This window comes from Panthera pardus, unplaced genomic scaffold (assembly GCF_024362965.1).
Source record: "Panthera pardus isolate Hobbes unplaced genomic scaffold, ASM2436296v1 HiC_scaffold_8, whole genome shotgun sequence".
NCBI classification, from domain to species: domain Eukaryota; kingdom Metazoa; phylum Chordata; class Mammalia; order Carnivora; family Felidae; genus Panthera; species Panthera pardus.
In genome coordinates this window covers 88,024,410-88,052,339 of record NW_026527013.1, presented here as the reverse complement: position 1 = coordinate 88,052,339, position 27,930 = coordinate 88,024,410, and the positions used below count along the sequence as shown (strand labels likewise).

Sequence of the window (27,930 nt, the reverse complement as noted above, 5' to 3'; positions counted from 1 at the left end):
CCTGAGCCAAAGCCAGAAGCTTAACCAACAGAGCCAACCTGGTGCCACAGGAAGCCTTTTTAGATTGTAACTCTACCTACTTGGTGTAAATCATGGACTTAGTTGCTGTAAGGCATGAGCACCAAGTACTCAACATGTTGCATAAAATTGGAAACCACATAGTATGGTTGAAATCAGAGTAGGGATTTTTGACTACTTAAATAGTTCTTCTGGCTTGGCAGGAAAATTTTTAAGTTGGTTTCACATAATACTTTATAATTGTATGCTTTCATTTGAATATAAGATAAAGAAGGTTTATTTTTTTTACGGACCACCTACAATCAAACAACTCAAGTGAATGATACAAATGTGATAATTAGATTGATAGCACAATATGAAAGAAAATATAAGCTAAAATGTAGATGTTATCAGTTTCTCAGGTCCATAAGTAACTTCTAGAGCTTCACAGCAGTCAGTCCTGAGGTGAAAAGTCAGTCAAGTGGGGCATCTTAACAGAAATGAGTATTTACATAAAATGATTTGGTAGCTTTGTGTAGGAGTCTTCATTTAGTCTGTCACATAACTCGAGTCACTTTAAAATTTAATTTTCATCTGTTACAGGTTTAAAGATGTTATAGGTCAGTTAATATGACTAGGCTTACATTCTTAAATAACTAGCCATGAAATGACACCAATTTTGTTGTCCTAGTTGAATCATTGTTTTAAAAAAAATTCTGAAATCAAAACACAACAAAACAAAGCTTTGAGGTGAACAGGTCAGTTGGTTTTATTAGTCCATCATTTTTCTTGATAATGAAGGTGAAAATGTCTCCCAAAATGGATAGAACAGCCTACTCACCATATCACAAGGTGCATGTTAAGCAATTCCAGGTCACAAATTCAACATTAGATGGTTAATATTATAATTAGAACACAGTTAAGTCTTAGTTTTATTACCTATGCCTCTTTGAAGAAGAGATATATAACATCCTTTAATGAATGCCGAGGTATTAGAAAGACATGATTATGGATGATTAGGTCACAGCTGTAATAGCATAGTGTTAAAAGAAAAAAAAAGAGAAAATATTATTGCTAGATAAGTATGAAACAGCTTACATAGAGGGATGAAGTGAGTGACAGGAACAATCTCACGGATTACTGCTTTGGCACGAAGATTCTAGTATTCAGCCAGCTTGCCAAATAAATTGACCAGAGAAAAAGAAAGTCAACAGATTAACTTCAGGAATTAAGCTTATTAATGGATTTTCATGCAGAAATGTATCCACCCATCATGATAGGAAAAGGATTCCTTTGCTTTCGCAGATGGTAGATTAAACATTAAAATATTTCTACATAAACTACATAGAGACTTTTTCTTCTAAATGAATGTTCGCTGACCTGAGGCAATACTACACTATACCCATTCATTTTGGGCGGATTTTTATTTGAACCAGAACAAGTTGTTAGATTTAATCATGAACTGAATATATTTGAATAGAAATTGTTCATCTTCACAGCCTTCTCTCCATTTTTCTCTTATTTAGAGTAACATTTCACTGCTCCATCCATAATTTAAGAACATGCAAGGAGGTAATTGGAATTGGAGGTAAATTACATTCTTTTGTAGAAAGTATAATTATCGGAAGTTAGTTAAAAACACCTCAATTCTGTTTTAATTTTCATGCATGGAGCAGTTGTTTTGACAGATGGATGGACTTTATTTTTGTAACCGTCCGGGAAAAGTCTGCGTAACATAGTCTAATCAGTGCTACATATTTGTAATGTTTGTTTTTGAATCACAGTGCATTTGGCTCCTATATCTTTTTTCTGGGGGTAGACATTTTCTTTCTAATTTATTTTTCCAGGCTAATATCTCTTTTGTTTAATTCCTCTATCAATTTAATCTGAAAGCACTAGAAACATTGAAAAAATAAGTGTGAACGGTTTGTCACTAGGATGATGAATCATTGTTCTTCAGGTGCAGCCTTGGGGTTTACTGGTTTATTATTGCCCTTACTTTTACTTCTAGGAAAGTTAACAATTCATAATGCTGTTGGTCTGGAGTACATTTCAGTAAGATAAGAGGTCAGTATGGTTACCTGACTCTTGGGAAGCCAACTTGTTGCTAAACTTGTCTGTGTATATCAACTTAAATTCCAAAAAGGATCAAGGTTTGAAAAATGAATTCATTTTGAACTGATTACATTTTCTTTATTACGTTGTAAATCCGCCGGTGCTGAGCAAAGCAGTGCAGTAGTTTAATGCCAAAAAGTACATTACATTCTAAGTTTTAAGAATCGTCATGGGTCAAGAAAAGGTCAGAATCACTCTTCTTCTGTCTCCCTAGAACAGAAATGTGTGAAGTGTGTTTCCTTTTTCTGCCACGCTTCCTTCTTTTTTAGAGGAATGTCCAGGCTGCTTCCAAATAAAATGAGTATCCTGTTTTGGAACATTCAAAAAACAAAAACAAAAACAAAAAAACCTTGGCAGCAACAAGCTAGAGAGTGAAGGCAAATGAATGACAGAATTGATACTCTTTTATGTAGGTTTTCTGTTTAAAGAACAATCCTTGCTAACAATGTCTTCTTCACATTTTTGGTTCTTCTCTGTCCAGTACTTTTAATTCACTGCTTCCATGCAGCTATTTTTAGCCAATTTTGAAAGTACTTCATTCACTGTCTTTGTTTCATTTCAAATGTCTTAACCTATTCTGTAAACCTAAGAAATTTCTCTCCATTCTATTTGCATCAACCTTCCTTTCAAAATAATGCTGAGCTAGCCCTGGGGCATGGCAACATTACAGCCTGCTGCCAACTAGGAGAGTTCACTAGGGAAATGAAGGGGATCATTCCAGGCCTTAGGCCAATTGGGTGGGTCTAGTCCCTTTGTAGCACAGATAGAGTCTGTTATCAGTATTCTCAGTAGAACCCTTTGCCAGGTTTCACAGCTATAGTCTTGTGACTGATTTTTTTCCAGCAGCTCTGTAGAGGGCTAGCTGTCGTACTATAGTAATACTTCTTTGATAGTTAATAGACAACAAACTAAAATTATGATATGCAGTGTGGCTCACTTCTGTAGTTTTAAGAACCCTGAGTTTTTCAACCACTAATTATTGCTAATCAATTACCCAGTCTATAAGAGATATAAACTCACCAGCCTATTGATTTTAGGACTGAAAACAGTTACAGAGATGGCATGAGTCTCCATTTGTCTTTACAAGTATCCATGCTCATAAAATGTTTCCTTTTATTGTTGTCCCAGAGAACTAGGGTCTCTTCTCAGATTTCTAGGATGCAGTTAGGTGTTACTAATGGGATTAGAGAATTTGGATTTGTATTCAGAATTGCATGTGTGTCTTTTAAGGCATGGCAGGCAAACTGGAAGCCTGTTCTTTTCTAAAATGAACAAGATGTCCATCTGGTTCTGCCACTATTATTTATTAGAATATTCGTTTGCTTACCAGTATATACATAGCCATTTACTTGGTTTCAACATACGGTGCCGGAACTGGTTATTTATAATCATGAATGCTATAATACTGAGTCCACAATTAGGGATGGCTGTCTTTATGTAAAAGAAGAGTATGTGGCCACCTACATGTTTCAAAAAATGGGGTGCTGTGAAACATTTTCCTGAAAATGCCTTCTTTGCAAATGACTGAATATTCTTTAAAGTACAAATAAATCCTTTGGGTAAGACTTATGAATGGCCTCATTTGTAAATGAGTTTATCAGATGTTTCCCTCTGCACAACCTCTTTCCCCTGCCTAGACATTCATGCCCTATCCTCTTGGGAGGAGAGAAACTGTTGCAGAATGGGCAATTTGTTGCTGAGAGTCTTGGAAGTTAGGCTCTATCTGTTTCGTCTAAGATGTACCATTAAATGTGGGTAAGATCCATATACTCTTTAAGTTAGGAAATTTTCCTTCATTGCAACTTCTAAAATTAATTGATTTGAGAGCTTAATTTTATATGCTGCGCTGCTTTACCAGACAAAGAGTCAGGATTTAAGTGGCAAAATGTGGGAGAAATTAGATGTTTATTTTAGTTACTTCCCTAAACTACTCAGCATATGTTAAGAAAGTATGAGGAGTCATAACTTGAAAGTTACATATTTTACCTTAAATAGGTCTCATTCATCTTTGGGGCAGTATATTAACAGGACACCCTTAGGTTTCATCCCAGAAAAATCAGTGGTAATGGAAAGCAGTTATGTGAATTTAAATAACAATTATTCTGCTTAAGTTTGGTTGTCTGCTCCTTACTATGGGGGCAATAGAATTAAGACCAAAATTATCAGCTGCAAACACAGAATACAAACATCATGTGGAAATGTACTTACATCATTGTAACACCTCAGTTATAAACACCAACTGACCACATAAGTCCAAATGCATTCTGAGCTTTCACTTGAAAAGTCACATGTTACAAAGAGTGAATTTGGAAGTGTTACATGCTTTGAGGTGCTGAGATCAACACTATCTTCTATTATATTTGCCAGCCTTGCTCACATTAGAGTCTGCTTTTCATCTTTATCTGCATTTCTAGTTACATATTTGGTTCTTATTTCCAAATGTTTATAGGTAAAACACAAACTTAGGATAATCTATGATCAATAATAAAATAGTTTTCGATGAAGTTTCATTTGGCTACTTTCAAAGTGGATATTATGTATTCCATGATGAACTCATACTTTCTACTTATATGTATGTAATTTTTAAGATTCCTTATATGGTTAACAGACCATAACATTTTATTTGAAACTATTTTGACAGTTTGGGTTTTCTTTTCTTTTTTTTTTTTTTTCTTTTTAATATTGATATAGATTCACCTGTTTAAAAATAATTTTGTGAGGTGCTTGGCTGGCTCAGTCAGGTAAGGGCCCAGCTCTTGATTTTGGCTCAGGTCATGATTTCTTGGTTCCTGAGATAAGCCCTGCATTGGGCTCTGCGGTGACAGCATGGAGCCTGCTGGGTATTCTCCCTCTCCCTCTCTCTCTGCCCCTCCCCCATTTGTGTGTGCACACATGCTCTCAAATAAATAAATAAACATTAAAAAAATAATGAAAATATTTTGCAAAAACTAAGTCTTTTCTGCTCTGGATTTTTTGGGTAATAAAATTATCAGTTTATATTCTGATTATCTGATTTTTCTCCCAAATCTTTCATCAACAGGGACAAAAGGCTGAGATTCCTATTTGTTTATAGAAAAACAGTTTCTTTCACAGCACCTGCAGGTAGAATATATAGAAAGGAATTAAATGGCTCTGTCCATTTTATTTGTTTTTATTACATTTTTTTTTTAATGTTCATTTATTTTTGAGAGAGAGAGAGAGACAGACACAGAGCATGAGCAGGAGAAGGGCAGAGAAAGAGGGAGACACAGAATCGGAAGCAGGCTCCAGGCTCTGAGCTATCAGCACAGAGCCTGATGTGTAGCGGGAACCAACAAACTGTGAGATCATGACCTGAGCTGAAGTCGGATGCTCAACTGACTGAGCCACCCAGGTGCCCCTTTCTCCTTTTTATTTTTCAAGTGATCTTTTATTTCAGAAGATACAATGGCAGGTATATCTAAACTATAAATAATAAGATATGACTAGAATATCTCCTAAGAACTACGCATTCTTACCTGTGGGATTTGTGGCTCATTGGGCAGGGAATGCATGTATGGGTTCATGGGTTCAGGATGTCCATGAACCTCCTGAAAATATTTGTTAATTATAGCCACTTCATAAAAGATCTTTCCACCTACAGACATTCAATACTCTAACTAATCTTCCCTATTTCATAGAAATATACTCTGCATTGTCTTTGAGGCTGAAATGATGTTTTGGAGAGGAGGCAGCTTTACTTTCTTAGACTCTATAGAGGTTACTAGTGAGCAGAACTGAAGTTTAAAGGCAGGCACCCATCATTATTGGCTACTACTAATGTTTAAAATTCATGTTTAATAAAAAGCTTTATTATCTTTTATTTTTGTTTTACTATTCTAAACTTAAAGCTTATTTTTGCAAAGAAATTTCATCAGTGTGTGCTTTAAGTAATCTTTAATTAATCATATCATTTCCTGTTCCCCTCATCTCTAGAAAAGTCACCTGTGATTAACAATTATCTATACCTTTATTCCACTTTTATATAAATAAATTACAGATAGTTTTGATGAACTGTTATGGAAGACAATCTTTTATTACCCCCCCAAATGATAAGAGCTTTTATAGTTTATTTCATTAGATAATATGAACAAATAATAGGATAATAAGCCCTAAAGATGTTGTGAAAAAGACACAAAAGAAAAGAAATCTGTTCAAGCATGCCTAGCACCCTAGAGGATACCTCAGCCATGCTGACTGCTAGAACTCACTGGTTTTCCTTTTGTTTTACAGAAAGAATGTGCTAATTTCATCAAGGTGCTTAAGGCTTATAATCAGACTCACTTGTACGCCTGTGGAACGGGGGCTTTTCATCCAATTTGCACCTACATTGAAATTGGACATCATCCTGAGGTAAACTAAAGCTGGCTTTTAAAAACTGGTGTTTGTCCATGACCCCTTCCTATTCAAATGCTTCATTACTAATTTCTTCAGCTCATTTAGCTTCTGGTTTGCTATTCAGTGGGATCTACTTCAAATTCAGATGCTGTTATTAATTTTAATCTGTGAATGCAAAAAGAATGAGACCATCACTCAACGATAACTATGGAACAGGAGGAAGGAAGGAAGAAAGCATTTGCTTTCGCCCTGGATTACAGAGTCCAATCCATTTTGCATGTGCAGCAGATGTCAGCAGGCTGAATGTGTACTGTTTTCTCCTTCATTTGTATATTGCCAGCTTTCCCCTCCATTTCCATCCTCCGCCAGAAGTGTCTGCCACCCCAGTTGTTTTCTTCTGCCTAGGGATTAAGGAAGGATGCCATACATGTGCACAATGGTCTGATCTCATGTTTGACCTAAATTATTCACATTTGTGTTCTTACTCAACTAAGCTTTCTTTCTCTATTTTGAGCTATAATGTTGGCAGTATGGAAAAGAAAAAGAAATGTTTCTTTAATTGGTTTAATATAAGAGATGTTTTAGTTAGGTAATTAAAGTTAGGTAAGTTTAAGTAACACTAGAGATTAGGGAAATACTGAAAGGAAAAGTTACGGATATTGAAAGTGGTTCCATGAATTGGGCTTACCAGTAAGCCTTCAACTATAAGCCCTTTTATAATTTTTTGGCACTAAATGCCAAAAAGAACAAATGGTGAGAGCATCATTTGTGACAGAATTTTCTTCCAAATTGGAATTCAGAGATACTCAACAAATAAAGGATTTATTTCTCCAATATTTTTGAAATCCTGAAGATAAAATATAATTCACATGTGAGCCACTTCTCTGTAACTATAGATTCTCTCCCTAAATTTTCTTAAGGTGTCCTAGGTGATACAAAAATGTTCTTTCAGCCCAAAGGTTTAGAAATCAAAACAGTCTGTGCTATAACATCTTTGTAGACACCTTAGAGACTATGTGGTTTCTAGACCAAACACAATTATTATTACTTAACTGATGATCCTGGAAAGATGAAAACACTTTTCCAAGGCCTCACCAGTGTAAGTATTTGCTCCTCATCAGCCGGTTCCCCCTGATGCATCTTTCCTCCTTCTTTCCCGTACAAGCACGTATAATATACTTGCTGACATACCCAAGAGTTTTAAGTAAAAACTAACTTTAAGGAAAGGCAGTTCTACTTAAATTACTTGTTTCGTATTGATGAAATTAGGAATAATCCCTTGCACGTGATCCAGGAGACTTTGTATGCTTGACTTCCAGCACCTCCTGGAGAAATCTCTCCCTCTTTGCTTTCTTCTCATCTGTTCCTATAGTCAGGCACCCCAACAGTTAGGCCTGGGGTAATTGCCTCACTATTCTGTACTCTGGAGAAAGCTCTAGAGAACTCCTTCCACATCGTATTGCACTTTTTCAGTCTGTCAGGGATCATGCTGTCCAGACAGAGCAATGGAATCAGGAGAGCTGAGCTCCTAGCACAGATTAATAGAAAAGACATGGGCTGTGAAGTCACATCTGGCTTCTGATCTTGTTCTACAACTCACTAGCTTTGGACCCCTGGAAAAATTATTTAACATCTCAGACTCTGTCTCATGCTATGTAAAACAAAACTGAACAAAACCCCTGTTATCCTCAGTGTCCATATATTGTAAATGAGAGGTTGACTTGTTATCTCCAACTGCCTTCCAACCCTCCTAGTAAGGGCATGACCCACTGACTTTTTTTGTTATAGAAACTCAATGAGTTCTAATCCCATCATTGTTAAACAAGTGTCCCGTGTCTTAGAGTGGAGGACTTTTGTCTGACCTCACTTGGTACTAGATGCTTGATCCGGAATAAGCTACTTACTTTCTTTGTGTGTCTGTTTTATGTATGGCTGTTGTGAGGGTTTAACATTGTCCAGTAGGTAGTAGGTACTGAAAGAATGTTATCATTTTTAAAATAAAAATCTGCATCTCACTGTTACCGTCTTTCATGTAAGTAATTGTCACCTTGTACCTCACTTGATCAGATATTGTAAATTACCGCACTGAGCTCTCATTGTTACTAGGTGATTCTGAACTTTATCTTAAATTCTTCCATTTAAAAATTTTAAACTTAGATGATCTTGATGGCCATTTAAATTAAAATACCATTTATTGTTCCCATGTTTGTATCATTTTCCCAAAAATACTGATTTTTTTTTCTTGAAATTGCTATTTAGTAGAGTTCACAGCATATTTCCTTTATAACTCATTAACTATTCATTGTTCTCTTATGGGTGGGCAGGGGAAATGAAAGGTACAGGTTCTGGAGCCAAGCCACTTATCCAGGAAAGTGGAGGAAGCCATTTCCACCACCGAAATAAATAACGCTTCCCTTGTAATCTCCTTTGAGGTAGAATATTGGGATGCAGGTATTTTCCTGAGATTCTGAATCTCAGAGCTTTGGAGAGAGGTCCTCCTTCAGAAGCTCAATTGCCTTGATTTACATGGCAAATATATTGGGAAATATTGTTCCAGAGTCTTTTAAGTGGTCAGAGGAAAGATGATTATGCAGTCATCTGGGGGAATTTGGGGCGGTCTAGACAGACAATCTAGGAAATTCTGGAAAAGATATTATCAAGATAGCTTGTCTAGACAATATAAAATTTAATTTTCAAATGCTTAAGCTGCCTTAAGAGAGAATCTGCTTTAAGTTGATCTATACTGGTACTTAAAATCCTACCCTTGAATTTAGACAGTTATGCCGGTTGTGAAGTTGAAAAGAAGAGACAATGTGTGCTTCATGCCCTTAGGAAAAGAATAACAATGATGGAAAGATTGGAAGAAGAAGGTACAGTGATCAGAACTGAGGCTACAGTTGTTGGATTAGCTCTCGTGAAGTTTGAATTTACTAACTTTTGTTTGCAAGGATGGCTTTTCATATAGAACCAGGACATATCGTTGTCTTATATTTTAGTTTATAAGTAGCATGAATGCTTTGCTATTACCTGCTCCATACTACATAAAATAATGAAATAGTACCCTCTTTAAACCTCTGTTCTGCCTTTACATAATGAAGATTATTTCATCATACAAAAAAAAAAAAAAAAAGAAAGAAACATTTTGCTTTTTGCTTTTATTATGGCCTTTGTAGACATTTTAATATTCAATTTTTTTCTTTGCTGTGTTCTTTCTTTAAAATAACTCATTATCTTACACTGAGTTCCCCAAATTGTTGAAACTCACTGTTAGGAAATGATACAGCTTTTCAGATAACTGATGTCACAGAAGTAAAGACATCACTTTGGAAGCAAATCAAGACTCCCTTTGTGATTTAACAGCCTCAGATCTTGCAGGAGGAAATTAGCAGTTGCTTTAAGTAATGATAAATAGTTTGAGGGAAAAAAAAGAGAAAACCCTTGCTTAGTCTTCCAGTTAGAAAAATAGGCCTTATTTTACACTCCTAGCATTTTAATAGCAATATTTACACTCCTGAATACTGTATTCCAAAATCTACTCTTGCCATATAGTGAATGTCTTCTGACCACACACAGTATGTCATTGATTACTGTATTAAACAGATTTTCTGTTTCCTGTAGTACAGTTGGGAATTGGTAGACCTATTAATTAACTCCAGTTCTATAAGATATATGTCAATCAATTCTTGGGTATCTGCCAGTGGTTTTTGACACTGCAGATAACTGCCAATGAGGTCACATATTTTATGCACATGTGTGTGTTTATCATAAAATGCACAGTTCACAGAAAGAGTGATTCAGAGCTAGAGTACAGATGAGTTTTGAGTTTAAACTCTCAGTATCCATGCCATTCAAACGAAAAGTGTAAGTCATCCTTACAAGACAGAATATTCCCAAATGGCTCTTAGTATATGGTATTTCCCCTTCAAATTTACATCTGCTAATAACAAAAATGTATGAGTTTCGGACGAGTATAGCTTTTCAAAAAAGTCTCTGGATGCTTTCTCAAATTCCAAATGGGCCTTTTCTATATACCGGGCAGGAAATCTGAAGAAAGATGGACCCAGATGAGAGCTGGAAAATATTAACTCTATAAATACTCTCATAATGTCATGATCTCAATTTATGATTGAACCAAGGGGACATTAAGAAATGCAGTGAAGCTTAATGGCTATCTCCAAGGTCATTTCTGTAATGACAACCCATATATCTAGATATAAAATAAAATGTTTTGTCTGGTTCTTCCCTTCCATGAAGAATAAGACTTTGCTTTTATGCAAAACTTTGAATCAAATGCTCTTAGTAGGAGTCTTCAAGGCCAAAATGCTATTTAAGTGGTAGTTAGTGCTCTGGTGACTAATTTATACATCTGTCTAACCTCTTCTTATTGTGTTCTCTCTCTCAATGCATGATGCTGTTTATCCCAGTAGAGCACAGGTTTATTTCTAGGAGGAAATGTACTAAAGCTGAGAAATTTAGATGTCTTGGTAAAACAGTGAGGAGTTACTTTTGGGTAACTCTTTCTGTCTTTCTTAGATTATACAGTGGAGTCTGAATTTACTTTTTAGTGGACTAACTTAGGTGGGAAAAGTCAGGATTCCTTGGAGATTTCTTCTTGGCTACTCATTATTTCCACCAGAGGCAGTGTGTTCCTCATTTGCACCACTGACTAACATGTTGTTAGACCAAGTCCGTTATGATTTCTAGGTCTCTCTTTCCTAATATTTCAATACTTGAATCATGTTGGAAGGTGGGCCTTTATAAGTTACCATGCTGAATAAATAGTACCGCCATTTATATTGCAAATTAAATTTATTATTTTTTTATTTAATATTTTTTTAATGTTTATTTTTGAGAGAGATAGAGAAAGACAGAGTGGGAGCTGGAGAGGCACAGAGAGAGAGGGAGACCCAGAATCTGAGGCAGGCTTCTGGCTCTGAGCTGTCAGCACAGAGCCTGATGTAGGGCTAGAACTCACTTGCCATGAGATCATGACCTAAGCTGAAGTCAGACACTTAACCAACTAGGCCACCCAGGTGCCCTCTTGGAACTTAAATTTTAAAACACTCTTATATTTGTATTTGAGGAACAGACTCATAGTTCATAAATTCTGAGTGAACTTAACAGCTCAGCAATGTATTTTCATGAGCTATTAACATTCTAATTTCTAAATATTATTAATAAGACAGTTTCTCAAAATTAATAGAACTAGTAGTTAAATGAGGTAGTAGGGGGACCTAAGTCATGATTAGAAACAAGGTTAGAAAAGAAAAAAGTTCACAAATGATTAAAAAAAAAAAGTGAGAGAGAACCAGAAATCCCCCTCACCCTGTTTAAAATGTTACAAATCACCATTTTATTTTTTTACTTGTTTGGTCTAAATATGTGATATGAAAACACTATAGTAATGACATTAATATTTTACCCTCTACCACATATTTGGTTCATTTGAAAAAAAAGATTTTTTTCCTCAAAGTATTTCACTGTGTTTTATTCCTAAGAACAATGTCAGATAAAAATGGAAATGTTAGCATTCAATTCTTAGGGTATTTAGTCTCATGTTTTATCAGATCTGGTTTACCTACTGCCAGAAAAATAATTTGGACCAAATTAAATAGTTTTCTAAAGGCTATCCATATTGGTTCAATGACGTCATTGTCAATTACTTCTTAAAAGTCTTTAATGTACTCAGCTTTTGAATCACATCTTCATTCATAATCAACATAGGTATAAGGACTGACTCATATACAGCATGTTAATCAAAATATTTTTTCTTCTCCTGAACCCTCAAGAGCTAGTATGGATCGAAGACCTTCCATTTATTCGATCTAGCCGGTCACTGGAGGTATAGACTACCCAAGTTGCTCTTTCTCCTATCTATGTCTTTTTGATTGATTCCTCTGCACTCATTCCTCATATGATCTATTTTAAGAAGAAATATGTACCCATAAAAACTTTTAATTTGTTACCAATATTACATTTTACAGTAAACATGAAGAGTAGTACTAAACCCTGTTGCCTTAAGGAAAATAGCAGAGTAGGCTTAGACTGAATTTCCACAGATCAGAATATATTTGCCTTCTCTTGCAGTGTTTCAAATAGGCATCAGCAAGTTATCTTGCAGATTTGTTGCATATGGTTCACTTTGATGATAATCTGAAAAAATAATATAATTGCATACTAAATTATTTGGATAACTACCTCATAATCATTTAAGATATTTGTTTCTTTGCTTGGGGATTATGATCATGTGAGTGTCAAGAAAACTCCTTTAATTTTCTTGGGCTAATGAGAAAGAAACAAAGGTTGACTTGATATGCAAATGATGTATTCCTGCCAAGAATAAGCCAAAGTAAGGTCAGAGTGGACTGTGTGAAGGAAGGTTTTGCTGTGGTTGAAAGAGAGAAAAGTGGTTAGAAAATTCAGTCACTCCAGAGCACAGAGGAGGGTTGGTCTACCAGACCCAAAGACTGTAGCTTCTGGACACTAGAACCATGTTCATATTGTAAGAAGGTATTTACTTTTTACAATACACAGGGGTATCGTTATCACTTTGCATTAGTATTGCAAATTTTAATTTTGTTCCCTAGTTTTGTTGGTACTTAATTTTAATCATGAAGAACATATAGTTCCACAAATTTACTTACTTTTAGGAAATATATGATAGAAGGTAAACCTGACAGTACAGTAAGAAGATACCTTGTGGTAGTTTTTAAGCAGATAGTGTCCCCTCTTCTCTGTGTTCACATCTGAGGATGCTCTCCTTGCCCTAGTGTGATGTCCCCTGGTCATGGGCTCCTCATGGCGCTCAGCTGCTCCAGACTTAACACATGTGGTTAATTTGGACAGGATGAGAGCCGGGGAAGTAGAAATAACAAAGGCTGGTGATGGGAATCAGCGTGAGGTGATGAGAACAGCACTGAGGTGAAAAGGAAAGACATAATGAGAAAACCAGTACTTTTGCAATAGAAGTTTTATTTATTAAATAGATTTGAGTAGATACTAGGCATAATAGAAGCGTAACATTTATATCTTAAGTTCTTTAGATTTGTAGCTACATTTCTGCTCACTTGCTACAATCAATGCCCAAATGACCTTGGAAGCAATTTGTATTCAGATGACTAATTCAATAGAGATTAAAACTGACTTTACTAACAATATAGGAAACATTTTTCCTAAGCCACGTCCTCATAATAATAGTGAGGAATATAAATAAAAATGTCTGCCCCCAAAGAGCTAACATACATGTAAATCTCTAACTTAAACATAGGTGAAACATCAGTAATAATAACAGTTATATTCCCAACAACTAACACTTATTGAGGAATAAGTGCTTTGAATTTGTTACCTCATTCATTCTTCACAAAGTCTGATGAGCTAGGTACCCTTATATTCTCATTGTACGCTTGAGAAAGGTAAGGTTTTCATGGGTATTTTGTAAATGTACCTGAGGCAAGCATCCTGTTCAGTGGTTTGTGTCTGAGACCACAACATGCTCCTTTCAAAGAAGTTACTAACAGCATATAGTGGAAGAGGAGTGATGAAGTCATTCATTCTAATTTAGAGGACTAAGTTAAGGATTTTTGTGTTGTATTTATTTTATATTTTGAAAATACTCAACAATACTTCAGATTCATTGCCTGGTTTGAACAGGTGATGACTGTAAATAAGGGGAATTCATGAAGTGAACAAAGGCATTCACATTTCAGTTGGATTTAGAAAAATGAGTGAAGTATTGATAGTTGTGAAAGATAGTCGAGACTAGAAGGGCAGAATAAAAGGACAGAGTCATAAATGAGGAAATGGCAAATATCCCAGTGTGCAGAGAGTATAGTGATTTCAAAAAAGAAGGCTGGAAAATTAGAATCAACTTGAATTTGGGGAAGCCAGTCAAGAGCAATATAAATTTTTTGAAGAGACTACTATTATCGCTATGATTGGCTTTAAAACATGTTTTCATGTAAACACATTTTTGGTGTAAATGTAATTGGGAGGGGTTACAGAGTGATGAATGGACATATAGCTGTGTCCATTTTGAGAGTGTGGCAAACGTTTGAGTGGTGACATGATGAGAGCCTAAACTAATATTGAGCGAAAGATATTAAATATATTTAAAATCCTTACAGGAAAGTAAAAATAAAAATAATATCCAAATCTCCTAAGCTACTAGGTGAAATACAGATGAGAAGAGGACACTGTTTAAATTCTCCAATAAAAAATGCTTTCCCAATTCCTTTGGGATAATTAGAGAAACACGTTTTGTAGCATATTGTGGTTCATGCACACTCAATTTTCACTTCTAAGTCTACAAATAAGCTGAATTTATGTTGTGCATAAAACATTAAGCTATCATATGCAAAGTTATGTGAATTTCTCACCCATAGTGTATCTCACAAAAGCATGATTTCTCCAAGCTTGTAAATCCAGAGAATGCTATTTTGTGTAATGCATATGTGAAAGCAATTCAGACACATTGTTTAAAAAATAAAAATAAAAAACAAACAAAAAACAACTAAATAGAAAGAAATAAAATATACAGTACTTAGAAACAGTGATTTTAATGAAAAATCTGAGCTTTATTTTTAATTACATTTTTACGTTATAACTTATTCTGTGAAATTTTTATAAAAATGATACATCTGATTTATCCTTTGTTATTCTGTTCAGTTTCTCTCCTGCTACAGCTATTCCCCATGATTTTTTCATTATGTGTATTAATATTAATGCCTGTCATTGTTGGGATAGTTGATGGCTTTATCAGTATTTTATAGCAGTTTATTTTCACAACTCTGTGATGAAAGTGTTGTCTCCATTTTTTAGTTTGGGAAACTGAATTTTAGCGTGGTTCATCATACTTCTATCACACAACTAATTAGTCTCCTGCCATAATCATCCTAGCATATTGCTTTTTGGTAACGTAAATCTTATGTCTGATATTGTACTACTTATACTTTATTGGAATGATGCTACATCATGTTTTCTTTAATGTTTTTTTTTTAATTGTGGTAAGAATAATTAACACAAGATCTACTCTCTTAATACCTTTTAAGTGCATGGTTCATTATTATTAACTATAGGCGTAACGCTGTACAGACGATCTCTAGAATTTAGTCATTTTGCGTAACTGAAACTTTATACTTGTTGAGCAGCAAATCCCCATGTCCCCTACCCACAGTCCCTGACAACCATCATTCTACTCTCTATTTCTGAGACTTTGGCTATTTTAGGTTCCTCCTTTAAGTGGAATCATAAAGCATTTGTCCTTCTGTGATGGTTTATTTTATTTAGCATAATATCCTTCAGATTCATTCCAGTATTATTTGCAGTAGCTAAGATATAGAAAAAACCCAAATATCCATCAACAGATGGATGGATAAATAAAATGTGGTAGAAACATAAAATGGAATATTATTAAGCCTTAAAAAAGAAAGAAAGCCTACTATTCAACAACATATACTGTGTGTTCATTAATACTCAAGTCTAAAACCTCTCAAAACAATGAATTGCAAGTGAAATGAATTACAGCTTGCATTATTGGAAGCCTCTTGAAAGAAACATTAAATTTTTTGTATTAAAAATGTGACAGTGCCTGTCATCTTGGTAAAATTTCATGGCAGTGATAAATTCATGGAATCTTTTAAAAGATATGGTACTGGGGCACCTGGGTGGCTCAGTCGGTTAAGCGTCCGACTTCAGCTCAGGTCACGATCTCACGGTCCATGAGTTCGAGCCCCGCGTCGGGCTCTGGGCTGATGGCTCAGAGCCTGGCCTGCTTCCGGTTCTGTGTCTCCCTCTCTCTCTGCCCCTCCCCCGTTCATGCTCTGTCTCTCTCTGTCTCAAAAATAAATAAACGTTAAAAAAAAAAAATTATAAGATATGGTAATAATATAATCAGGGAGTCATGTTTCAGTAAAAGAAATGCTAGGATACCTCACAGAAACATACTTTCTGATTCTACTAATTCTGTCTCTATGTAATCTTAATATTGAGCCAAGATAAACAAAGCATACCTGCTTGTGCTTCTACTCAAACACACAGGAGAGTGGTAGTATGTTTTATAATCAAGGAGAATTTTAATTCTTTTTCATCCCAAAGGGAAATGCAGAATCTGTAGCATTAATAGCAATATATTTTAAATAGAATACTTAAAATATAAAAAAATAAAAATTGGTTTTCTCTCATTTAAAGTTAGTGAAACATATCCTCTTTTTCTTAATATTTTGATTATGTACTGTCTCAAGAATATAGAGAAATCTGGATGCTGATCTATATAAAATTCTAGATTCTCTAATAAACCAAAAATATGTAATTTATATGGCAAATTATCAAAAAACAGAAAATTGGCAGTTACTATTCTGTTTCTTAATATAAATGGCTCTTTTTAATCTACTTATGCCTATGAAGATATTGAATATTAATGTATTTGAAAAAACTATCTTTTTTACTCAAATTTAATTTTGTACTTAAGAGTCTTTAGAAATTCTGGCCAAAACAAATGCATTTAGAGAAATGTAAATTTACATGAAAGGACATCCTTTAATCACTGTCTAAAAACTTGGCCAGCATAAGCCTTGAAATTTTATTTAACACAATTGCTTCTGTCTTTGCATATTTCGCCCTTACACTTTAGTAACTTAAATCTATTCCTTTATAAGTGATAGAAAATTTGGTATCAGGGTCTATGCACAGTTTTGAGATTTGTACATTTACATGCAGGCAATATAGTTTCAAATTGTCAGAAATCAAACTGTATAGAATGACTACTTTCCATTTTTATTTTATTTTTATTTTCCAGTCTGACATTTTAATTCAATTTTGCATCTTTGGTCACTGAAAGCAATCTCAAGAATTGCTGAGTGGTTAAAAAGGGAGTCTAATGGGATCTAAAATCAATTCACAGGTCTGTCACTGATTCATTGTGTGACTTTTGCTGCCACCGAAATGACATTAAATTGGTCTCCTCAAAATTTTCACACCTCAAGATTTCTCACGTGATAAAAAAAATTGTTACCTAGAATGCATTATGCATATTCACTTAAGAAAATAGGTTAGTGATTAAATACAGGACTAGCTTCTATTTCAGCAAGTTACCTCACTTGTGATGATCACAAAGCTTTACACAGAGGCTTAAAGTCTGAATCTTTCTAATGTTGCAAATGGGGTTCTGTATACATGCCAGGGTTCAAGCTCCTTTTAAGTGCTTCTATCCTGGCAAACTTTTTTTTTCTTTTGATTTACATTTTGTTGGCATTTAATAGCTGTCTTACCTCATATTTAAATTACTTAACCTGGAAAGGATGAATATTTAGTGCCCCACATTTCTTGCCCTTTGCTGGCCTAAATCTTGGAGGCAAATGTAAGATTTGCCATAAGGAATACCTTTTCTTTGTATTATCTCATGCTAGATAGCAATTCTAGCTAATAATACCTTGACACTACATCACATTTTTGCTAACAGCATTATGGAATTTTTTTAAAATTCATGCTAAAATTCCATAGTCTCTTAGACGTAAGTAAAAATCTTTTTTTCCCCTAGAATGGGGTGTAATAACTCACCTGACAGATGAATAGGAAAAGATGATGTAAATGGTAAGCAAAATATAACCATTTTTACAATGCAAACATCTAGAAAACTAGAAGTGAACTGACATACCCTTGTTTATAAAGTACATCAGAGGCAATCAGTAGTTTCCAATGTCTTGATTAAAATCAACTTCAGGTAAAAAAAAAAAAAAAATGAAATGAAGTGTTTGCTGTATGAATGCATGAATAACAAAAAAATTAGTCACATTTGCTTTTCTACTTTGCACTTAACAAGTCCAAAACTTTACTAATCTCCTAAGACAGAAATAAGAAGTATATTTCAACTATGCTGCTCAGAAAAAGATATGATCTGGGAAGATTTTAGTACCAGAAATTAAGTTGGAAAATTTGATGTCTACGTAACTACTTCAAGTTAGTACTATGCTGAACACAGAGCTGAGCACTATCTGATGTCTCACTTAAAAAAATTTTATGAAAAAAAATTATATCCAGAGTTAAACTGTGACCACATTTCCGTGAAATTCTTATTCAAAAATACATGTTTATGAAATACCAAAGCTTACCATTAGCATGTAGCTCATCAGATTTCTATCCTTCATATTTAATATAGGAAATTGAAGCTCAGATTGCTTCTAAAATATGATGGTTACTTAGCGGCAAAAGCTGAAGTTAAACTCAGTTCTCCTGACAGCTAATTCAGATTCTTTTCTAGTTTACTATGTTGTGTTCACTTTCATTGCCAAACATGTAAAAAAAAAAAAAAAAAAAGCCATGAAAAAATTTTCCATGGATGCCAAGCTTTGTATCAAGTTTTTGTTTCCAAAATTAAAATAAATTGAATAACCTTAGATATTTATTTTTAAAAATACAGTTACCCTTTACTTTCTCTAGGGGCTCATGGTCTGATTATAAACATTAACAAGTAATTTCAGAGAAGAATTGTATGGTTTCTTTCACAAAAGTACTATTTCTTTATTGAAAATGAGTCAGTTGCCTCTTTAAAACAGATAACATTTGAACATTGTTTCAGTACTTTACGCTTTTGCCCTTTATTCTCAAAAAGTAGCTAAATTTAAGATGATTTCTGTTAGTTGAAGCAGTCAACACATATCAAATATTATCAAAGGAAATAATTGAAAACATTAGGAAAGCAACCAGAGCACAAGAATCATGCAAAATTTCACCCACACACCTCTGCATACAGTGGACAAGAATGACTAAACGCTTTGATCTTTCCTGGATAACATGAAAGAGAAAAAGGGAAAAAGCAACATCTGTTAGAAAAAAAAAAGTTTAATGAACAGGGTGGAGACTAGTTGAGTGTTGACATAAAACATGAGAAAAGAAAAATTCAGAAACAAAATTATTTATGGTCACAGACCTCAATAGGTCCAAAGAGATAAGTCAGCTTTACAAAAAAGTATTAAAGTGAATGCAGTTTGATTTATATTTAAAACAAGGATAATTCCTATTGTGAGTTCTCTATAATTGTTTTTTTCTACAGTTGTTATCAATAGGAAATATATGTGTAAGGTTGTATATCTATATATATGACGTTTGTACATAAACCTATATATAATATATATTGTATGTATGTGTATATTTATATCCATAGTGATGGCAGTGTCTTAGACAAAATTGTGAAAGTGTAGTATGAGGAATATAAGTCAACTTAGACTGCCTGAACATGTATTTATAAATATAGGCTTTAGTTTATTTTCCATTTAACTTAAGGAAATAAATGTCTGTTGTGGGAAAAGTGATTGTTTTAAAACAGATCAATTTTATATACAGGTGAAATTTGCCTGGGCATTGTCATCCAACTATCATTGCAAATATCCACAGCAAAGGCATTTTGTCAGTATTTTATGAGGTTGTGGGACTTTTCAGGTTTATGAGTTTTTATATCCCAAAGGGTGTTGTTCCTGGTGGTTTTTCTTTTTAGAATTGGTATCATATTATGCTGTTATAAGTATAGATTCCACTGTCCTGTTATTTGGTATTTTCAGGGATTCTGGCTGTTACAACAGCTGTTCCCAGTCTTCTATCTGGTGGATGTTATGCACATATGTGATATTTTCTCATATATGCATAAGAATATTCTGGAATATAAGTGGATAAAATAATTACATTAGAACCTTAACCTTAATTGGACATAAATTCTTAAAATATAGTAACAAAATAAAAACTATTGAAAATGTACATAATTTAAGTTCATAGAAGCAAGCCATATTTGAGGTCAGAGAAAGTGGATCAAGAGCATAAAAAAAAAAAAAAAAAAAAAAGGCAAGAAACCGTGATCCTAAATGTAATGAGAAAGGATTTAGGAAATACAAAAAGATAACTGCCTCTTACAGATTATGCCGTATGTAATAGACTAGGTCGGCTTTTCTGCCAGACTGTAGACCAGCGATGTAAAAGTCACCATTGACATATGGTTCCATTTGATAAAGTAAGACTCTTCCCTCGCTGCCTCTTCTCTTCTACCAGTTGGCCTGTCCGGTCCGGTTTCTACACTGAAGCCAGAGCATGCTTCTTAGAAAGCAGTTGGTGGCCTATTACCTTGGTTTAAGGACATTCTCTTGCTTTCTTTTAATCCTAGCAGTTAGGGAAATCTGCTTTTTGGTCTTAGTCCTTCCTACCTCTGCATCCTTTTTTGGGTACTCTTCCCTTATCCTCTCCTGAAACTCTGGAGTTTCTTTTCTTCTTTCAGTTCTTTTACATTCCCAGTCTCTCTTCCTTTGAGTCTTTGTTTTTATTTTTTTTCTATTTCCTGGATGGATCTTTCCCCTGATACTTACTTTAATAAATCCGTCTGATCTTCCTGATATCAACCCATGCATTACTTCCTTAGTTTCCCTCATTTCTCTTGTATTACAGTTAAACTAATATATACTCTCATAGCAGCACAAGCAACTTGTGATAAGTTCTGTAAAAAGGATTAGGAAATTTGTCTGAAATAGGATACATATATTGCAGATAGGATTCACATCATAAACTCTGAACTGTTAGGGATCATTTCTTTGTCTTTTAAGGGTTAATTTTTCTCATATTTTTCCTGGATAAAAAGTCACAGCATACATATTAGAATGAGAAATACAAATCCTCAGCTAGTTTGAACCTTTGAATAGCACCAAATAGTCTCTTAAAAAAGAAAATCTTGGGTACTCCATATTTCAATATGAGTCATATACATTTGACATATATTGCCACCTTTATGTCAGGAATAACCCATAGTCATTAACATACAACTATGCTGAAATTTTACACTTTTGATTTTTTGTTGGTATAATTGTTTTATCCCTCATATGCATAAGGCCTTAATAGAGAACAGAGTAAATAAAATTTTCACAATAACATTTACACAGATCTGCAATTGAAACTTATTTGGCCGTTAGAGCCTTTATGCAGCAAGTCAGGAAAGAAGTAGTTGGAGAATGTACATGCCCAATCTTAAAGGAAAGATGAAAAGAAGGAAGGAAGGAGGAGTCAAAAAGGGAAGCAAGGCAGGAAGAAAAGAAGGAAGGAAGGAAGAAATATACCTCAAAATCCACTTTGATATAACAGGTAGGGCTAACAATGGAATTTATTGCACAATAATAATAACAGCAACAACTACCATATTAATTTATATTTTGGGCCCTTTGTTCAAAATAGAATAGAAATTCTATGTTCTTCAGTACTCTGAGTATGACAGAGATTCTTTGGGTGCTCTCGCTTGTAACATAATGTCCGTGTTAAAGTCTACTTTTCACTCCTGGAGACTAACACACAGGAAGCAATAAATATAATAAGCAATGTGATGTTCAGCAGCAGCTTTTTTTCCTGACAGTGTAAGAAAGTGGGAGTTTTAAGGTGAGAGGGCAAGGAGACAAGTAGAAGGCAAAGGCAGAAATATGTACACACTAACATTCAAAAGATAATAACTGAAGGTAGCATTACAAGAAAACTATGCACCATTGTTTGAGTTTCGAATTAAAGCTCTCTGAGGATAAAGGCAAATTTTATTTTGGTAAAAGAATTGCCTTTCATCTTCCCCCATCAAGATTTAATTGGCAGGAGATGACACAGCTTGCTTAACAATCAGGTATTTCAGGGGTTGAGCAGTTTGACAGGGAGCAGGTTTCCCTCAGCTCTCCTTAAATGCCTTTTTTCCCCCCTCTCTGTGAACACCATGTATTTGGCATGCATAAAACATTAATTCAGTAATACTCTCAGAGAGTAGACCATGGATTAACTAGAATTCAGACTTTGGAATTTGGCAGAATATACAAAGTTGTGTAAAAATACAACCTTCATGTCTGTGATTGAAAAAAAAAAAGACATTGTAATATGGCATTTAATTTTGTTCATAACGTACTGATTTTGATTCTAGATAAAGCATCTCATTTTCTGTAATGGTTGGCAGGTTAGGAAAAGAGCATCATAATCAAAATCATTGCATGTTTTTGACTGAAAATGACTGAAGTTAGCTCTTTACTTATGACTAATTAATAAGTTAATAAATTTCTAGCTATTCATTGTGAGGAAAGTATAAATATTGCCTGAAACATGGAGTCAAAGTAAAGCAGTTTTCCTTCAGTCTCACCTAGTGTTTAGAAACCATTTTGTATTAACCACAATGTTAGCTAGAAAAGGATTTAATTCTGTCACTTTACCACAGAGAGATATTGTGATCAAATATGTTTAACCTAGTAAAACACTCAGCTGAATAGATGCTGAATTGTGATGCCAAGTACTTCTCATTCTGATTCTAGTGCTCTGGATAACGTAAATGCTTTTAGTTTGGAGATTTTCTCTTCTGATGAGATGTGAAACCTACACTTTTGTGTAAGAGTATATTCTTTTTATCAGTCTACACAGTTTTCTACAGCAAGCCTTCTGACGTGTTGGACACTTAATAATATTTGTTAATTTGAGTAAATGAATAACCACCAGTGTCAGCATAGTTATTATGACTTTAAAAGTACCAATTTTAAATATTCTTGTTTTTAATAGAAAAAAAAAAAACAGTTAATCATCATTTTGTCCCACTTTGCTTCATTTTCTTTGCTTCCAAAAAATGTAAATGCCATTTTACATTTGTTGGTTCAACTCTGTCATATGCTTCCTTTTCATTGCATTTGGGTTGAATCTTTTCTCCTTGCAGAGAAAACATGCTGTTTGTGTGTGGTAAGCTCTTCGTGCACGTATTTAGGCATATTATCTACAGACATTGTGTTACCTGCCTGTTGTTTAAGGAGCAAACATTAAATAATATATTTTCAGAAATGAAAAGGACATCTCATGATACAGCAGCCATTAGCACTCTGTCAAATTCCTAGATTTTTTTAAACACGCGTGTTGATTTTTCCCTGCGATAGTTTTATTTACAAAGTTCTTTACAAGAACTATAGGCACATACACCTCCACTGGAACTTAAAAAATAAAAAGCATCTTTTATAATATTTGTATTATTTTATTATTCAGATAATATGGAATCAAACTTCAAATCTTTCAAATATTCACAAACACAGTTTCTTTAGTTTATTTTCTATAATAGGACAGACCTAACTTCACATCTTTTATAATATAATAATAATATTGAGATTTTCAAATATATTGTCCTTCGAATGTTTTAACTGTCTTACGTATTTAGTGTCTACATGTTAGATATTTCAAATTTAAAAATCATTTTTGAATTATGTATTTCATAACTTTTAAAACTGAGTTTCAGAGCACAAAAGCTTCCTTTCTAGGTAATAAATGTAGCTGCTTAAAGCAATATACAGTATACTTAAACCATTAATTGTTTCTCTATATAAATATATATATAATAGTTTTATGTATATATATGAAATATATATAATATATAAATATATATAATATATATAAATATATATATTATATACATACCATCGTTAGAGCTGCATAATTATAAAAAGCATGCCATTTCTAAAATGAGCCTTGCAGTGAATTTACCATAAAAAAAATGCCAATAATTACTTTGAAAGCATGGCTATGTTTTCATTAGATGTTTTGGTAACTTGAAATTATAGCATAACCATACATGATTTAAATACACATCACTTCAGTCAAGTAACTGAAGGTAACAGACTGTTAAATGGCTATCTTCATAACTGCACTTGAACTAAAATCAGTAACTTTTTAACATGTCCGTTTTATCTCTGAAACAATATTTGCAGTATGGTATTTGTTCCAATATTAATAGTTGACAAGTTTTTGTAGATTTGTATCTAAAAAGTTAAAAATACTCTTATTGAAGAATTTACTATCAGTGAAGATTTATTTACTTTAAAATGGCAAAAATTGTACCAGTTATACCAATAGTAGTATATGTAACATATATTCTTCCACAAGAGGAGTACCCAACTGAGCTGTACTGAGATCTTGACATTTTGTTCCTATTTAAGAGGAAGTGTTTAACACTCTTCTCAAAATATGCTGCAAAGTAGTGCTTGAGATGAGTGTTTACATATAATTTTTCACCAAATGGCCTTTTTTCCCTAATAGCTCTAAATTGACTCATCATTGGGTCTTAGGAGAACTATTACTTCAATGACAATTGTACTCTTAGTATAAGCTCAAAAGAGTTAAGCAGAGAACTTTAAAACCCCTGTTCCATTGTTTCAAATTCAGAAAAATACACCATGAAAGAGCACTCAGAGCAACATTCAGAGACTTCTCACTAACAAAGGGATGATTATGTCTTATTTATTTTTGAATTTGCAAACTACTGTTTCATATTAAAGTTGTTTTCATCTTGTTGGACAGGAAGTTGAGAAAAATAAATAGGATCATGCATCTCATACCATTTTTAAAAATATGTCAAATTTTATAGTCAAAGAATAATAAAATATTATATTATCTTTAAAATATGAAATGCGTCTCTGTGATCAGTCAACATATAGTACACACAGAGTATCATTTGTGCTATATCATGTTAGTGGTAAATAAAACTGAACTAAAGAGTCTTACCTTGAGTAATGTAGAAATTACTTAGAGACACAAATCTGCCAAAGTCAGCAAACATATTTTCAACAAATACTTGTTTTTGTGTTCACTTTATGATATCAACATTATGGATTTATATTTGAAAGATAAATTTGACCTGTTTTCTGCTCTCAAACCCTACATGGGCATTTTTTGGAGAAAAAAAAAATCATACTTGACATAAAGCAATGGTCAGTTATCATAGTTATGTAGAAAGTACCACAGAAGTCTCAATTTTGGAATATCCAGTTTTCCTAAGAGTATTTAAGCTGGTTCCAAAGCAGGTCAAGACAAGTATAGGATCATTTCCACAAATGGGAGAAACACAGAGTAATAAAAGTGAAACATGATGCAAAAACATAAAGAAAGTCCAATGGCAGTTAAATAATGTAATAATGCCATAGGTTTTCAGAGAACAGAAATCAGTGGGAATGAACTGTTTGGGAAAGGTTTCAAGAAGATAGTAATAAAAGCAGTTAACAATACAGTGACAACAATAAGCTATTTTTGAGTTATTTCTGAACACTTTTCTGTATAACTTCTGTTTATACTTCAGAACTCCACTTAGATGTCCTCTCAAGAAAGCCTTGTCTGTCCACCTCATTCCCACTACCCACTCAAGCTAAATCACCATCATTTTTCTTGTACAATTGTATTCTTCAGCAATATACATGAAAATTACATGAACATTGTATATGTATTTGTTTAATGTCTGTCTTCCCTACAAAACTGTAAGTGACAGAGGACTGACAGCGTCTGTATCTTACTCAGTTCTGCAACTTCCACCCCTAGCATGAGGTAGGATCACTAAGAATATTGAAAAATTAATGACTACATTTTCAAACACTATGCCAAGTAGTTATCTTATTTCATTGCTACAGTAGTCTAAATAGGCAGATTGTTTTCTTTGTTTGTTTGTGTGTGTATCCCAGATGAGAAAACTTGGAATTAGGTTAAATAACCAATGCAAAATCACACACCTAGGGAATCCCAGAGTCACAATTTGAACTCAGATCTCTATAACTACTAACGTCTTAATACAGTAATTATATTAAGCTACTTGAAAGTAAATTCTGATAATGATCTGAAAGGGTTTTGATAAATCAATGGAACGAAGTAAATATTTTCACTAAAGAAAAAAAAAACAAAGAAAAACAAAGACATGAAATTAATGCCAAAGTTACTATTTTCATTGGATAGTGAAGAGAATATGCTCAATAGACCATTTTGCATAAATTAGAAAGTAGAATAACAATGAGGTTGGGCATTAGCATTAGGCCAAATTATGAGGAATCTTGAGAGAAAGTTCTATTTTATATATATATATATATATATATATATATATATAAAATGTGTGTGTATATATATATATATATATATACACACACACACACACGCATACATATGTATACATATATATGTATATGTACATATGTGTGTGTGTATATATACATATATATACATATACGTATACATATACATATACATATATATATATATATATATATATATATATAAAGCTACTGAGGATTGTTGCATTGAAAGTTAATATAATGGAAGCAGGTTTTACAGAATTTAAACAGCTAGTGAAGTATATGCTGAAGTGACGGGTAAAACAGTAGTCTTCTTGGAAGCTAAGCAGAAGTCTGGTATTGATGTAATCACAGCCAGTACTTGAACAACGAACGTAGAAGAAAAAAATATAGAAGAGGTTCTTTGGTAGAAGGATAAAAAAGGTTTACTAATTGACAGATAATAAAGAATAAATGAGACTAATAAGCCAAGGGTATGTTCTGGGCTTTGAACATGTGTGACAAATCCCGTTGAGTTCATTCATAAGATTTGAAGCATCATTGAGAATTGACTTGATGATAAGATCGTGGTGTTGAACAAAGTGCAGTGCTTGGTTTCCACTGTGTCGAGGTTAGGGTTTGGAAGAGTCATCCAAGCAGCGTGTCACTGAGGCAAGTACTGAGCTGAAGGAAGAAAGAAGTGTAGACAAGGAGGTCCTGACTTAGAAGTTTTGAGTAATAATTAAGGTGAAATGAGATATAAGAAAGCCTTAGCTTCTTAGCCTTAGCAAAGGCACTTTTGGTGAAACCTGGGGAGAAGTAATGAAAGACCAGGAAACAGGGGTAGCACAAACACAGAATCAAGTCAAAACAAAAAATCATACCTGGAAATAGGCACTCAGGATCTCCATGTTCAATGAAAATACCAAGGAACACCAGATAGGCCGCAAAGATTAAAAAAATAATAAAATGAAAAAAAAATTGAAAAAAGCTTTGTTCTAACTCCCCTGGAGTTAGAACAAGAAAGTCATTGATGTCTTCTAATATGACCCTTCCAGTGGAAGAGTGGGAAATGGAATTCAGGAAAAGTGTTTATGTAGAAGAAATAATTGAGGAAAAGGGATAAAAAACAAGTTATATGTGAAATTTGGCTGTGAAAGGAATCCAATTCAAGGGAGTGTAGGTCAGCAGGAAAAGAGAGTTATGCAACTGGCTAAATTTATCTTGATGTGTTTAAAATATATTTCCCAATTAATCCTTTGAAAAAAACCCAAGACTTATCTTTGTTTCTCAGGTCTGTCATTTGCTGCACAGGGCCCTGGTAATCATTTTGAGCATATGAAGAAACAAGTTAAGACAGCCTGTGGTAGGGCATGATTAGAAGTAATGGTTCCTTGTTTCCAGAGTATTTTCTCAGTACACAAACCACATCTTTTGTGCTGTGGATTTTTAAAATCATAACATTTCATGTAACAACAGCTTGAACAGCTAAACCTACTATCTTCCACTGTAATACCTTGGCCATGGATATAATTACTGTAAATTCCAGTTCTGTTAATTATCATTTGTACCCCTTGGAGCACAAGCAATGTCCTTGACCTTCAAGTGAATAAAATGATATCTACCACATAGCACG

At 33.9% G+C, this 27,930-nt stretch overlaps 1 protein-coding gene across 5 annotated transcripts in view; it reads left to right on the top strand.

Moving 5' to 3' along the window:
* The window catches only part of SEMA3A (semaphorin 3A), a 463,579-nt gene that overhangs the window by 327,943 nt on the left and 107,706 nt on the right, over nt 1–27,930 (top strand). For all 5 annotated transcript variants that reach the window (XM_019451313.2, XM_019451314.2, XM_019451315.2 and 2 more), the window contains one exon: nt 6,364–6,483. In XM_019451313.2, the coding sequence (XP_019306858.2) occupies nt 6,364–6,483 (120 nt within the window). The remainder of the gene's footprint in view (nt 1–6,363; nt 6,484–27,930) is intronic.